Below are 14,318 nucleotides of genomic sequence, written 5' to 3' on the forward strand. Positions count from 1 at the left end.
GTAGGGCTAGGCCGATAACGTACCGGTAACGTACCTGTACCATTGGTTATTTTCACAACCGTCTATTCCTCACTTAGAATACGCATCTACTTTACACCGGTCGACAAACCATAGATCCTCGAGAAACGAGGGTCTGTGGACAAACCGGTTTCTTCGAAACGAAATTAGAAATTTAGCGACTTTGAATTTCACTCAAGGAAACACTGTCGCTTTGAATGGAAATTGTCGAAGTACATGCTCGAGATATTACATCGCTCGATGGGTGTATTAAAAACGTGGATAAAGGTCCATGTACAACATATAAGAAAGAGACGCACATTTTAAACCTCAACGTAAGCTGATCACTTTTATAAAAATGAAAGTTAAAAATACAGATTTAACCACAATGACGGGCGTAATTTACAATTTTTGTGAGATAGTGGAAATGACGGCATTTATGATGACACGCCTGCACAACGAAACGAAGCCAAACGATAGTGAGCTCCATGACAACACCTACCGTTTTCTCACCTGCACTCTTTCTTCATTTTGAGGGAAAGTCTGTCAAAACGGTTGCTTCAACAGGTTCCCTGCTCATCGAAATTTACCCATAACTTTACTCAAAACGTCAATCCTTTCTTGTACCATCGTTCACGCAAATTGAACGGCCTCTGCTATGGCTTTTTGTCTATGAAACACAGTATGGGCACCCCGCAGTGATTTCGATAAACAAACTGTAAGATGATCTAACTCACTAGCGATACCGCTTTGGCTAATCACTTGGCGATATAGGGATATCGCCAGCGGTTTTCCTATGTATATAGGGACTTCGGTGTTCCAAGTTTATTTGCGCCAGGAATAATTGCTTTTTCTCAGAGTTTTTGATTTAGGAAACTTAATTGAAGCCAGTTGTATGGATTAAGTAGAAGCTTAAAATCTGATGATAATCTTTCAGTTTCAGATCTGCATTCCTTTTATTCACTCCTAGACTAATTTTTTGGATGAGAAATCAACCATTCATGACATCCTTTGTGTACGTGGTGTAGGGCTTTAGAACAAACAAATCAGATGAAAGGATCTGTAAAACATAGGGCCAAAGTCCCTGAAGCTACTATAGACATGGATACAAAATTAAGTATTTCCTTACTGTATGAAATTATCTCACTAAGGTCATCCTACGGACAAGTAAACTAAATATTAAAGCTCTCTGACCAGCGGTTTTGAAAGAACAAGCAACTCAACAGTTGACAGAGCTCTGTTGAGTTATGTAGAGAATAACCTTTTGTGACACATGTATTGATGAAGAAGGTGGATATCTTTGATTAACATTGTGAGTTCTGTTTAATAAGTTGAGACTGTACATACTCAGAGAAAGCACACTGAAGAGACAAAGGTTTGAAACTTAAGAAGTTCAAGGTCATCAAAAGCATTATAAGGAATCATGTTACACTTTCATTGCACTGTTTACACAGATTGCATAATTGCTATAAATAGCACATGAGGAATCTTTATACAGCCCAGCTTTACCATAAAAACCCTATCACTTTGACCACTCTTTTAATTGACCACTCTATTTTTTTCCTCAAAAAGTAATTTTATTTTATCCTTACCAAGTCAACCATAAATGGAAATTAGAACTTTCTCTATCTCTATTGACTATTTTGAGCAATTTCTTTTAGATAACATACAGGGCACAATAAATGACGGTTCAGAATATGTCAAAGTTGGGATTCAGGAAAGTTGCCTTTACATGTTTTAATCCTCCAAGATGGTAAGCATTTCACTATGAACTGTCAAAAAAAGTTGAACTTTCTGATAATTCTACACTAAAATTATTTTGGCTTTGATGATTTCCTAATTAATTCAATTATTTAAAATCATATTAATTATTTTTTTCTGGTGAATTGATAGGGTTTATACAGTACAAGAATTACATACAATGTAAGTCAAATTTTGACCAAAAATGACAAAAAAATTCCTTAAAATACAGATTTGCATATTTCATCACAATTTGAACAAGTCTAAGTTGGGTTACCCCTAGGGACCTGTATACCAAATAACAAAGCTGTCTGACCAGCGGTTATGAAGAAGAAGATTTTTTACCAAAAACACCTTTTTTGGCATTAATTTGCCTATTTTCAACAATATCAAAAAATTAAAAAAAATAGTTTCTCAAAATCGTATTTTTCATCTACACAACAAATATCAAATCAGTAAGTACTGCGGTTCTCAAGATATTTGAGTGGACGGACGCCTCACAAACGAACATACATACATACATACATACATACATACATACATACATACATACATACAGACTGACGACGGACGCCGGACGGATACCCATCCCAATAGCTTCTATAGACTATAGTCTATAGTAGATAAAAACTATACCACCCTATAACATGAAAACAAAAGTCATCGAGACAAACAACTGAGACGTGAACTTTTAAAGCTCTGGCCTAGTGGCATTCGGACTATCTCATTAAAAAGCCTAATTGTATTGGTACCAGTCATGTGACTGTCAACTTCATCAATGCAAATTCAAACATAATTTCTGTGCTCTCTTCACAAAGTCTGGCATTTTGAATATTTGACTGTATCAAACTGACAACATTTTTCATTCATCGGCAAGTAACTTAATCTTGCAGTAAAGGATTATGCTATCACCAGATAAAGAACAAGCGACCTAGCGGCCGATATAGCTCCGCTGTGTTTATGTAGAGAATAACTATTTTTGACACATGTTGATGAAGAAGGTGGAAATCTTTGATAGCTCAATGCAGTGGCCAGAAAAAAGTGGCTAAAATAAGCTGCAAAAATACACAATTGAAGATTTCATCATACTTTGAATATATCACATCGGATCATCCCTAAGAACATGTCAACCAAAGCTATCTGATGAGTAGTTTTTTGAGAATAAAATTTTCCGACCAAAAATGGCAACAATTGCCCCCCAAAAATAAAAATTACAGATTTCATAATTTCAAAAGATCAAATTTAGTTTATCAATAGAAACATGTATACCAGTACTTTTTGAGAAACACATTTTTTACCAAAAATTGGAAAAATTGCCCCAAAAATTAAAAATTGCAGATTTCATCATTATTTCAACAAGCGACCTAGCGGCCGATATAGCTCCGCTGTGTTTATATAGAGAATAACTATTTTTGACACATGTTGGTGGAGAAGGTGGAAATCTTTGATAGCTCAATGCTATGGCCAGAAAAAAGTGGCTAAAATAAGCTGCAAAAATACACGATTGAAGATTTCATCATACTTTGAATATATCACATCGAATCATCTCTAAGAACATGTCAACCAAAGCTATCTGATGAGTAGTTTTTTGAGAATAAAATTTTCTGACAAAAAATGGCAACAATTGCCCCCAAAAATAAAGATTGCAGATTTCATCATAATTTCAAAAGATCAAATTTAGTTCATCTATAGAAACCTGTATTCCAAATTTCAAAGCTGTTGGACCAGTACTTTTTGAGAAACACATTTTTTGACCAAAATAGGAAAAATTACCCCAAAAATTTAAAATTGCAGATTTCATCATTATTTCAATAAATATCATTTAGTTCATCTATAGAAACTTGTATACCAAATTTCAAAGCTATCAGATTAGTAGTTTTGGAAATACACATTTTTTGACCAAAAATGGCAAAAGTTGCCCCAAAAATACAAAATTACAGATTTCATCAGAAATTCAATATATATTACTTGGCTCATCTGTAGAAACCTGTATACCAAATTTCAAAGCTATCAGACCAGTACTTTTTGAGAAACACATTTTTTGACCAAAAATGGCAAAAATTGCCCCAAAATTACAAAATTGCAGATTTCATCATAATTTCAACAATTATCATTAAGGTTATCTGTAGGAACCTGTATACCAAATTGCAAAGCTATCAGATGAGTAGTTTTGGAAATACACATTTTTTGACCAAAAATGGCAGAAATTACCTCAAAAATGCAAATTTGTATATTTCTGCACAATTTGAACAAATCTGAAATAGATCATCCCCAGAGACATATGTACCAAATATCAAAGCTATCTGGCTGGTAGTTTTGAAGAAGAAGATTTTTAAATATTTTTTTACCAAAAATGACAAAAATTGCCTTAAAAATACAAATATGCAAATTTCATCACAATTTGAACAAATCTGACAGAAGTCACCCTAAGTAAACTGTATATTAAATTTCAAAGCAATCGGACAAGTGGTTTCAGAGAAGAAGATTTTTTTACCAAAAACACCAAAAATTGCCCCAAAAATACAAATATGCAAATTTCACCACAATATGAACAAACTTACGTGAGGTCACCCAAAGTGAACTGCATATAAAATTTCAAAGCAATTGGACTTGCGGTTTCAGAGGAGAAGGCAATTGTTGACGGACGACGACGGACGACGGACGACGACGACGGACGACGACGGACGACAGACGACGACGGAAAATCAACCTATTTGATAAGCTCCGCGTCGCTGACAGCGGAGCTAATAAATATCATTTAGGTCATCTATGGAAACCTGTATACCAAATTTCAAAGCTATCAGATGAGTAGTTGTGGAAATGCACATTTTTTGACCAAAAATGGCAAAAATTGCCCAAAAATACAAAATTGCAGATTTCATCATAATTTCAATAAATATCATTTAGTTCATCTGTAGGAACCTGTATACCAAATTTCAAAGCTATCAGATGAGTAGTTTTGGAAATACATATTTTTTGACCAAAAATGGCAAAAATTGCCTAAAAAATACAAAATTACAGATTTCATCAGTAATTCAATATCTATTACTTAGTTCATCTATAGAAACCTGTATACCAAATTTCAAAACTATCAGACCAGTACTTTTTGAGAAATACATTTTTTGACCAAAAATCGCAAAAGTTGCCTTAAAAATGCAAATTTGCATATTTCTGCACAATTTGAACAAATCTGAAATAGATCATCCCTAGGGACATATGTACCAAATATCAAAGCTATCTGACTGGTAGTTTTAAAGAAGAAGATTTTTAAAGATTTTTTTACCAAAAATGACAAAAATTGCCTTAAAAATACAAATATGCAAATTTCACCACAATTTGAACATATCTGACTGAAGTCACCCTAAGTAAACTGCATATCAAATTTCAAAGCAATCGGACAAGCGGTTTTAGAGAAGAAGATTTTTTTACCAAAAACAGCAAAAAATGCCACAAAAATACAAATATGCAAATTTCACCACATTTAGAACAAACTTAAGTGAGGTCACCCCAAGTGAACTGCATATAAAATTTCAAAGCAATTGGACTTGTGGTTTCAGAGGAGAAGGCAATTGTTGACGGACAACAACGGACGACGACGACGGAAAATCAAACTATTTGATAAGCTCCGCGTCGCTGACAGCGGAGCTAATAAATGTATATAATACGAAAATATTTCAATTGGCAAAATGTTATCTATAATCACTATATTAATTCCTGTTTTAAAGAAATTGGTAAACAAAATTTTAAATATGGTTTAGCATAGTGCACTGAAATTCGGTGAGTGAATTGTACTTGAAGCAGACATTGTCAACTCACATAGTCTGTTTCGAAGCATAAAATCAATCAATCAAATCAATCAGGTGAATTTTTGTTTTGTTTTTGTTTACTCAGACTGATATGCACAGACTTAAATGCTGATTCCCTACAATCAACCAATATTACATATTAAATATTAAATATGTGATTTACAGATTAAGGACTTTTCATCAGGCAGACTACTTACTCCAAGCTTGCTCCTGCTGCCCCCTCTTTTGTTTACAAATTTACTGCCAAACTTGCCAGACTTCATAATGGTGGAACCAGTAGCCATTATTGCCTGAAATGTAGAAACATAACATCTTGTATGTCATAACAACTCCTTTCCAGACAGATGAGTGTACCTAAAGAGCACTGGGCTATTAAACCTTTATCATGAAAGCAATATAGTTTTCTCAGAGGCCCTGCCACAGCTTTGTGAAGCAAGTGCCTATACTTGAGCTGTTTGTAAAAATGTCATTGTGAGCATGTTGTTCTCAAGTTTGGCTACTGAAAAATTTTAACAGTAATAGAAGTCTTGTTTTTAAAAATATGGAAAGCCTTCTTGTTAGAATTACTGTAGACTTAACGAGCTTTTTTATTAAATATGTCTTCCTACAGTGCAATTTTGATAGGTAGCTATTAATTTATTGACATAAATCTCTTTCTGTCAACTTTAAGACCTGATACACGCAGTTCCTATCCATTGATAAAGCTGATCTTAACAGGAGCAACCATTTAACAAAAGGGACTAACAGCATAAATGGACACCTTAGTCATGATGCTGCTTTGAATTCAAGGTTACATGTACATCTTAAGTTACATGTAGGAAGCATCTCAGGGATAGATATTAAGACGCTAAAACTTTTACTGTACATGTATTCATTTGGCCTACCACTTGTAGGGGCTCATTTCCAGCTTGTGGAGTAAATGAAGTTTTCATTGGCTTAGTTTTGTAACAATTGGGAGTTATATTGCCCCCATTAGAGAAAACACAGGGATGGCAGCCGTTTTGAATTTGAAATATTGGTAAATATTGGGTGATTTGTTTCTTTTTAGTATTAACTTTTGCATGGTGACCCCTGATTTTTATTCTTGACTTGGAAGAATGATTGAAGGTTTGCTTGAGGAAAGTTTGAGCAAAAGTTTAAGGTTTTCATTTTCGATGTGTGAAACTACCTTCAGAGGAAAACAATATCTGACAGAACATAGGCTATTAATGGAATAGATGTGAGCTGAGTGTGTGGCGTCTCACCTGTACAAGATGTCCATGTCTCATTGCTTTGTTCAGACTCTTCTGCTGTTGAAGTACTTCATCAAGCTTGGCTTTTTGTTGGGCTTGTAAGGCACGCCTGCAATGCACAAGGAAAATTAAATTCATTGAGCTGAACACCAGGCTTTTTGACAGTAGAACAAGAAACAACATTTTACACAGAGAACATGAATAAATGGCACATACAACATTAGTTAGTCTATGATAAAGAAGCTTTGAAGAGAAATAACCACACTGTTACAATTATATATTATTCCCTAATATTTTTCTTCGTTCAGCGAAGGAAAATACAAGTGATGTAATGACCATGTCACCACGAGTCGAAGACAAGTGGTGACACGGTCATTACGTCACGAGTATTTTCCGAGCTGAACGAAGAAAAATATTATGGAATAATATACTTATCACATGCACAAGCCAAGAATTCGTTATTTTTTGCAAAGTAAAAGACGTTTACGGTGATGATTCTGTGTTTAAAGTTTTGAACTACTTTTGGAATAATATCACTATGCCGTGGGCAAGTTGTCAATCATTTCCAGTCGTCCGTCGCATGAGCGAGGAACACAGCATTTACATTTGTGTATGGAGCAAATGCAAGACAACCTCTTGGTCTACACATACCTTCCGCAAAGTTATACACTATTTCAAAGATAGCATAGGCCTAGAAATTTACCGCAGACAAAGATACGCTATTTTTCAGGAACAAAAATTGACTGCATCTCGACGGCGCAAACACTGTGTAACGTCGCGTCTGACCCTGGTTACAATGCTTATGCGGTTGCGGAACCCATGGTAACGGGACCAGCTTCGAGTTCATTGTTTCCGCAAACAATGCACCTAATTCCTTCAGAATGTACAGGCGTTACACTATTGTGTTTTCATTGCTCAGATTATTATTGTCGTAGTCTATGAAAATATTGATTTCATTACATGACTTTTGGAGGCCTGGATACCGCACTTGACCCCCTTGTTGCAGTGGAAGCTGTACCGGTATGTCTACCGCATGAAAGAACACAGTGCATCGAAAGTTACGGCGTCAGCGGGGTCTATACAAATACAAACCCCCATATTGGCAACAAAACTAAAAGACAAGGACTCAAAATTTGCCTGTTGGATGTATTTTGTCAGACTCTAAATCATGACTAATTTTTATGATATTTTCACGTCAGACACATTTTGATCGCGGGAGAAATACTGGCCGCCATGTTGTTTGTTTACATTGAGCACACCAAAGATCGATGAAAAAAAAGGTCCGATGCACCAAAATTGATGACATACACGTGGATTGTCGAGACGTAGAATGACCAGAGAATAAATCCTGTATTTTTTGTTCGGAGACGACACACTTGGCTTGTGCATGTGATAATACCACTTACTTTTCTTTGGTTGCCACAGCTGATAGCTGCATTCTGTTCCGTAAAGCCATGAAGAAATGCTCTTCTCTTGTACTTAGGAAATACTCTATCAAACTTTTCTGTGAAAATCAACAAAAGGCAAACATGAGACACATACAGTATGTAATACAAATAACATGGCAAAAGCAAACTTCTTACTTTGTGATTATACATTGTGGACTTACAGGAATAATCTTTGAGTAAGCCGTATTATTATTTGGTTGGTAGACATTACAAATGTAAATCTACAATTGCTTAGTCCCTAAAATATGTGTCAAAAATATTTTTGGGTAAAGCACCTTTTTCAGAACTTCGATGCTGATGCTTTTGTTGAATTGACGAAGCGATTTTTTTGAGCAGTTATATTTTTTTTTTACTTTATGTATAAAACAATGTGGAAAACTAGGTATTTATACTTTTAAGCTGTGAAAACATCAATTCTCAGAATCTGCAGCATCCCTCATACTCATTAAGTAAAGTAACTCTGCCGAATCCAAGGCTTTCATCGTGGCATAACAGCACATATACAGTAATACTTGCAGGGTAGTTGCCTTCCAAGACTATGGGAAATTATGTCAGCCCCTGATGGTATAATGCCTTTGATAACTAACCAGACTGTTTTTGTTAAGGCCGGTACCCTGGTAAAAGTTACCGGGGTTCCCCAATCATTTTACCAGGGTTCCCCTTGGTATATCAATGCAATCAGATTAGAGGACAGCATAAATGTTACCAGGATTCCAAAATCATTTACCAATATTCCCCAACCTTAGCAAAAACACTGCAAAATGTGCTCTAATTATCTACATACATACAGGGCTTTCATTAAGTTTTTTTATCAACAGGCTGAAAACATTTATCAGGTGGCTAGTTAAGGCAGCGACCAAAGGTCGCTTCAGTCGATGACTGAAGAACAGCAGGGGGAGAGCTCGAGAGGGGGATGTGCCCCCCTCTCGAAGGGGGGTTCTAGGGTTCTCAAAATTCTGAGATTTTATGGCTTTTTACAGCTATTTTGTGGCTTTCAAGATACTTTTCTATGCATTTTAGGAGCTAAATTTATTCAGCATTTTATCAAGTTTGATAGTTATTTTTGTGTAAAATCATCACAGATAGTGTTCTGATGTAGAATTTACTGCATGTGATACTTAAATGATTATATAGAATTTATTACAGATAACATCATTCATCATTCTAACATCATTTCAACCTCGTATTGAACATTAAAAAATATGAGTATATTATAACCCATTTGACTCACTATTCAAGATAAAATACTGTTTAGCAAATTAGCTTTACTCTTGGCGACTGATCCTTTCTCTTGCTGCTCGATTGCCAGAAATGACTACATACGTTCTCAACGATATCCTAGCCTCATGGCATTATAGGGTTTCATTCAGTTGACTTTGTAAATCCGAGATTGTAAGTACGTAAACGTCAGTATTCTACTGTAAATCCTGATAATGGCATAAGAAATTTGAAACAATTAAAAATTACCTCTTTTCTTTCCTCCCGACCCCCATAAATCAAACAAAATCGTCGCCGGCCGCTTTGAATGGCCAGGTCACTTCACAGACACGATCATGAATAAAGGTCAACAAGTAGTACACAATAGACGAATCACAGGATCCGACATTGGACAATAGTGGACATAAACCAATCAGATGACGTGACGCATCAATGTCAATCAACTTGATTGGACAATTACATCATTGCATTATCTGACTCTGAGTGAAGCTTTCGTATGCGGAAGTAAGTTAGCGAGGCACGTTCGCGTTATAGATTTGACCTTAATTGAAGCGTAAATCACATTTTCACATGTAACTTTTTATATTTCTGTGTAAAAGCCGATCATAAATGGTAAAAGAAAGGTTCCGTGTTTGATTTCAGCTGGCGATCGTTCCGTTTTCTATGTAAACGCCGATCATAAGGGTGAAAGAAGGGATATCGATATATGTTTTCAACCGGCAGCCCCTCGTTGTTAGGCGGCGAAAAATCGCCGCCTGACGGCTGTTAATGAAAGCCCTACACATACGTTTTTATTCTGTCCTCATGTATCATGGATAGTAATACTCACCTGAACATTCTCATTGCCACTAAACAGCATTGTTGATAGGAAAGCTAACACTTCCCTGGCTAGACTGTCACTTGTCCTTGCAAGTAACGGCAGCACTTTTAACATAGCACCATGACTATTGAGTTCATCCTGAACATCACAGATTTTCTTAAGTTGGCTGCAATAGAAATTATACAATGATGATGACAATACTAAGTTGTCCTTTATAAATGCATCAGCATTTTCATATGAAAAAATCCAGTCTACAAACCTAGATGTACTAATACACCAAAAGCTAAATTGATCAATACTGCAGTTTTTAAGTTTTTGCAGGGAACTGACGTACAGAGATATGCACAAAGAGACGTGTATGATACCTCCCATAGCTGTGCATGGGAAAATGGGACCAAAATGGTAAAATAACAAACCTGCACTGTAAATATTCACAAAATGATAGAAAGGGCCAACATCAAGCATTCTGACTACATAGCATTTGCAAGCTAAAAGCCATTTCTTATCAGTTTTAATAGCATGTAGAAAATAAGAATCTATTTCACGGATGCCAAGATCTGCCTGAGAATACCTGGCCCGAGCATCCTCTACTCACTGTTGCAATGCATTATGGGTAATTCAAAGCAACTAAGAGTATCTTTGGTTTGCCATCGAGACAGGCTCCCTAGTTCTGAGAAATTAAGAAATGTTCAAAGAAAATTAAGACTTCCAGTGGATATCACACTTTGAAGTAATTAAGATGTAGTATGTTTTTACATTTCCGGCGACTGCTTCATTTCAAAACCCTCCCTGAAGACACTTGTATTGCAATTTTAAAGGGAATTCCACAAAAAACCATACTCATCATGTTTCTTGGTATCATCTAGCCAATCTTCTGGTAATTTCCTTTCTTCATTGTGGATTAGCGCTCTCAGTAACTGTAACGTAAGGACAGGAAAAATTACAGCACTCAAACTGGAAGAACCCTGTTTTCATAAAGAAGGATGGGTCAATCATTCTGTAGGTGCCATTTAAAAAGCATTGATATGTACTGGTATATTGATAAATTCCTAGTAGTAAACTTTTTCTGCCTCTACTCTAAATTTCTAAAGCGGCTGAAAGAACACACACAGAAAATTTACCGCAGACCCAAATGCAGATAGTGAGACAGTTGCACCTAAAAGCAAGTGGACTATCTACACAGTTGAAACAGTTACTGTTTATGCAGAAACATTCTAGTTAAAAAATTAATTCTTTTTGTATTATGGTTGTGTACGCACCTGGAGGCATTTAACATCAAGGCTCTCCTGTGCTAATCTTTCCCTTTCTGTACCACAAGGATTATTTCCTGAAATTCTGAATATTAGAACATGGGATATATAATTACGTAAATTCAAATTTTACAGAATGCACATTCTAAATTACAGAAAGCCTGATATTGTTAAAGAAGTGCTATCAAAGAAATGACTTGAGAATTATAATGGGAGACAAATCCAGTGGTCAGTATGCATAGACAACTGGAGATTGAATTGAGAAGTTGTAAGTATGACAACTTAGGTGTGCTGGTGATTCAAAATCCTGTGGTGGGTCTACAAATTGACAATTGCTTCACTGCACAAGCACAAAGTTCCCTGACATACATATAGCATGCTGTTTCGAACAGAAAATAAACATACAGAAGTTCCTCGACCAGTTTGCTAGCTGAACTGTATTGGGACAGAGTCAGATCAATCTTTTTCTTTCTGAAGTGCATTAAATCATATTCTGGCTCCTCCTTGGATATGAAGCATTTGACGTGTTCTTGGAATTCTTCTCCAAGTGGTAGTTCTTCATCTCCTCCCATCTCAGTGTATTCTATAACAATGCAATCATACACATAATTGAAAATTATGCCGCAACATGTACAAAAACACTTGATACAAGTCTTCATCTAGGATTGTACTGCATGACAAAAGCATTCTTGTTTGTTGTTACTGGTCCAGTGGACTCAAAGCAACGACATAGGCAGGGACATGGAGGACATTTCATGCTTTAGAATGTGTTCTGACTCACCTCGCTTGTTGTCATAATCCAATTTCAGCTGGGTAGACACTTTGTTTTCACCCCCATATGAAAACTTGTAGTTGACGGCGTACAGATTTAACATATCATTCAGCTCTTCTTCTGCCCTGTAATAGTCCTCATAATCCTACAAATGTAGACATGTAAACTTAAAAGAGGGCAGTATGTACTCTCATTTTCGATGTTTGAAACTTCTTTGTAAGAAATCACATCAAATAACGAAGATCCTGGATAAACTATGAAATATGAAAACCAGAAACACATGAACACCTGGTAGATTTTCTACCAAAAGAAGGGATTACAGTTGTGTGGGGGTTGCAGTAACATTGACATCTATCTGAGTGCAATCATGAATCATGTAGTAATAACAAACAGTTAAATGTCCAATTTTCATGAGAATTCCACTTGACTATTCATGTCATTAGACATATTTTTCTGCTTAAATTTTTCTGCTTAAAGTTTGAATTTCAAGGATTAACCTTGACTTGGTAAAATGATCACAACACTTGCCTTCTGTGCATCACTTCTGACATCTTGAGATCTACCTCCATGTGTGTATTTTTCCTTGAATTTTTCCATTTCCTAGATCATTGAAAAAAATATCAATGACTTAGACCAAGTGGGATAACAGTGCAGGACTCCGTACATGCAACTGCTACACTCATGTGAAGATGTTTACAAACTGTACATGAACTTGTTGAATCAAAGATCTCATTTGGAACAGTTGAAATGATTATTGATTTGATAAGTGATACTTCTAAAATGTGGAATTAAAGCAGTAAACTAGGTGGATCAAGTTTGAGAGCTGAAAAAAGACAGACAGAAAAAAGATGACAACAACAGCACAATACAAGATTGACGATTTATCAGAATAAAGGGTACCACAAACGTTCCACATATCGCTAAAAAACATTGAATCTATGAAGGCTGGTGAGATACAAAAAGGAGCAAAATGGTGATACATCAAAACTATGAAAGACAAATTCCCATTTTGGAGGTTGGAGGAGTTACATCATGTACCTCTGACTTAGACTACCACACAATGGGTCCATATTATGATGTGCATCCAAAACGAACATGGGACAAAAAACATGGACAGAATTATTGAGGTAATAGTTGCATTAGTAAAAAGTTACTGGTGAGGGAGAAAATGATCATTGGGACAGTGATTGTAACTTAACAAAGTGAGGTACATATATTATCCACAGCTGATCATTAAAAAATTGAATTAACGACAACGTTTTGCGGTATTATCTCTTCTTGGTAAAACACAATAAATGTGATCATGAGTATGGAGTTGGTCAGAAAATGAAAGTATTACATTCATGGTGGGAATACTGTGACGTTGGTGAGTCTGGTGATTTTTCCCTTGGAATGTTAAAAGTAGATTAAAACACTGTGATATAGTGTGAGGATATTGAAATTTCTGTTACAATGCATTTCTCATAAAAGTAGACTGTTTCATATTTGTAACTGTTTTGTTGAAGTCGTATCTCCAAATTGTGGATGTATCACAACCTGACACACAAATGTATACTGTGTTATTCAAACATTATTCTATAAATAGCAACATGCCATTAAAGGTCTGGTGAAATGGTCCCATTCGTGTGACTGAATATCTTCCAGGGGGTCAACAATACTATTACACTCGCAACAGAATTGCAACCTAAAAGTACGCGCAAGTGTTAATTTTTTTTGATATTTCTATGCGCGGCTTTCATGGGGTCTTTTTGCGACACTCAGGTCACGCCCACAGCGGGGATAATGGTTGGCCGTCTGTGACGTCACAGGTGTGTTCATTTACATTGAATAGCGGTCCAACGCCGCCTTATCTCTGCCCGGTATCCGCTAATAAAACACTGTTCGCGCTGCCCATTTGCCACGTTCGCCGATGCGAATCGAAATCCGAAGTGGCGAAAAAAAATCGATCCTAATTCGCCACAGCAGCGAAACTGATTTTTGTTTAAAAAATATGGTAAAATAAAGAAAAAACGTAGGTTTTTTAGTCTTTTGTTTA

At 36.0% G+C, this 14,318-nt stretch overlaps 1 protein-coding gene across 1 annotated transcript in view; it reads right to left on the minus strand.

Moving 5' to 3' along the window:
* Positions 1 to 14,318, minus strand: part of LOC139118054 (inositol 1,4,5-trisphosphate-gated calcium channel ITPR3-like) — a 132,424-nt gene that overhangs the window by 44,340 nt on the left and 73,766 nt on the right. Inside the window, 9 exon segments of the mRNA XM_070681349.1 lie at positions 5,741 to 5,833; positions 6,788 to 6,884; positions 8,182 to 8,279; positions 10,271 to 10,427; positions 11,102 to 11,178; positions 11,521 to 11,596; positions 11,917 to 12,094; positions 12,293 to 12,428; positions 12,812 to 12,883. Of these exon segments, the coding sequence (XP_070537450.1) occupies positions 5,741 to 5,833; positions 6,788 to 6,884; positions 8,182 to 8,279; positions 10,271 to 10,427; positions 11,102 to 11,178; positions 11,521 to 11,596; positions 11,917 to 12,094; positions 12,293 to 12,428; positions 12,812 to 12,883 (984 nt within the window).

The sequence above is a fragment of the Ptychodera flava genome, chromosome 19 (genome assembly GCF_041260155.1).
Source record: "Ptychodera flava strain L36383 chromosome 19, AS_Pfla_20210202, whole genome shotgun sequence".
In the NCBI taxonomy this organism is placed as follows: Eukaryota; Metazoa; Hemichordata; class Enteropneusta; family Ptychoderidae; genus Ptychodera; species Ptychodera flava.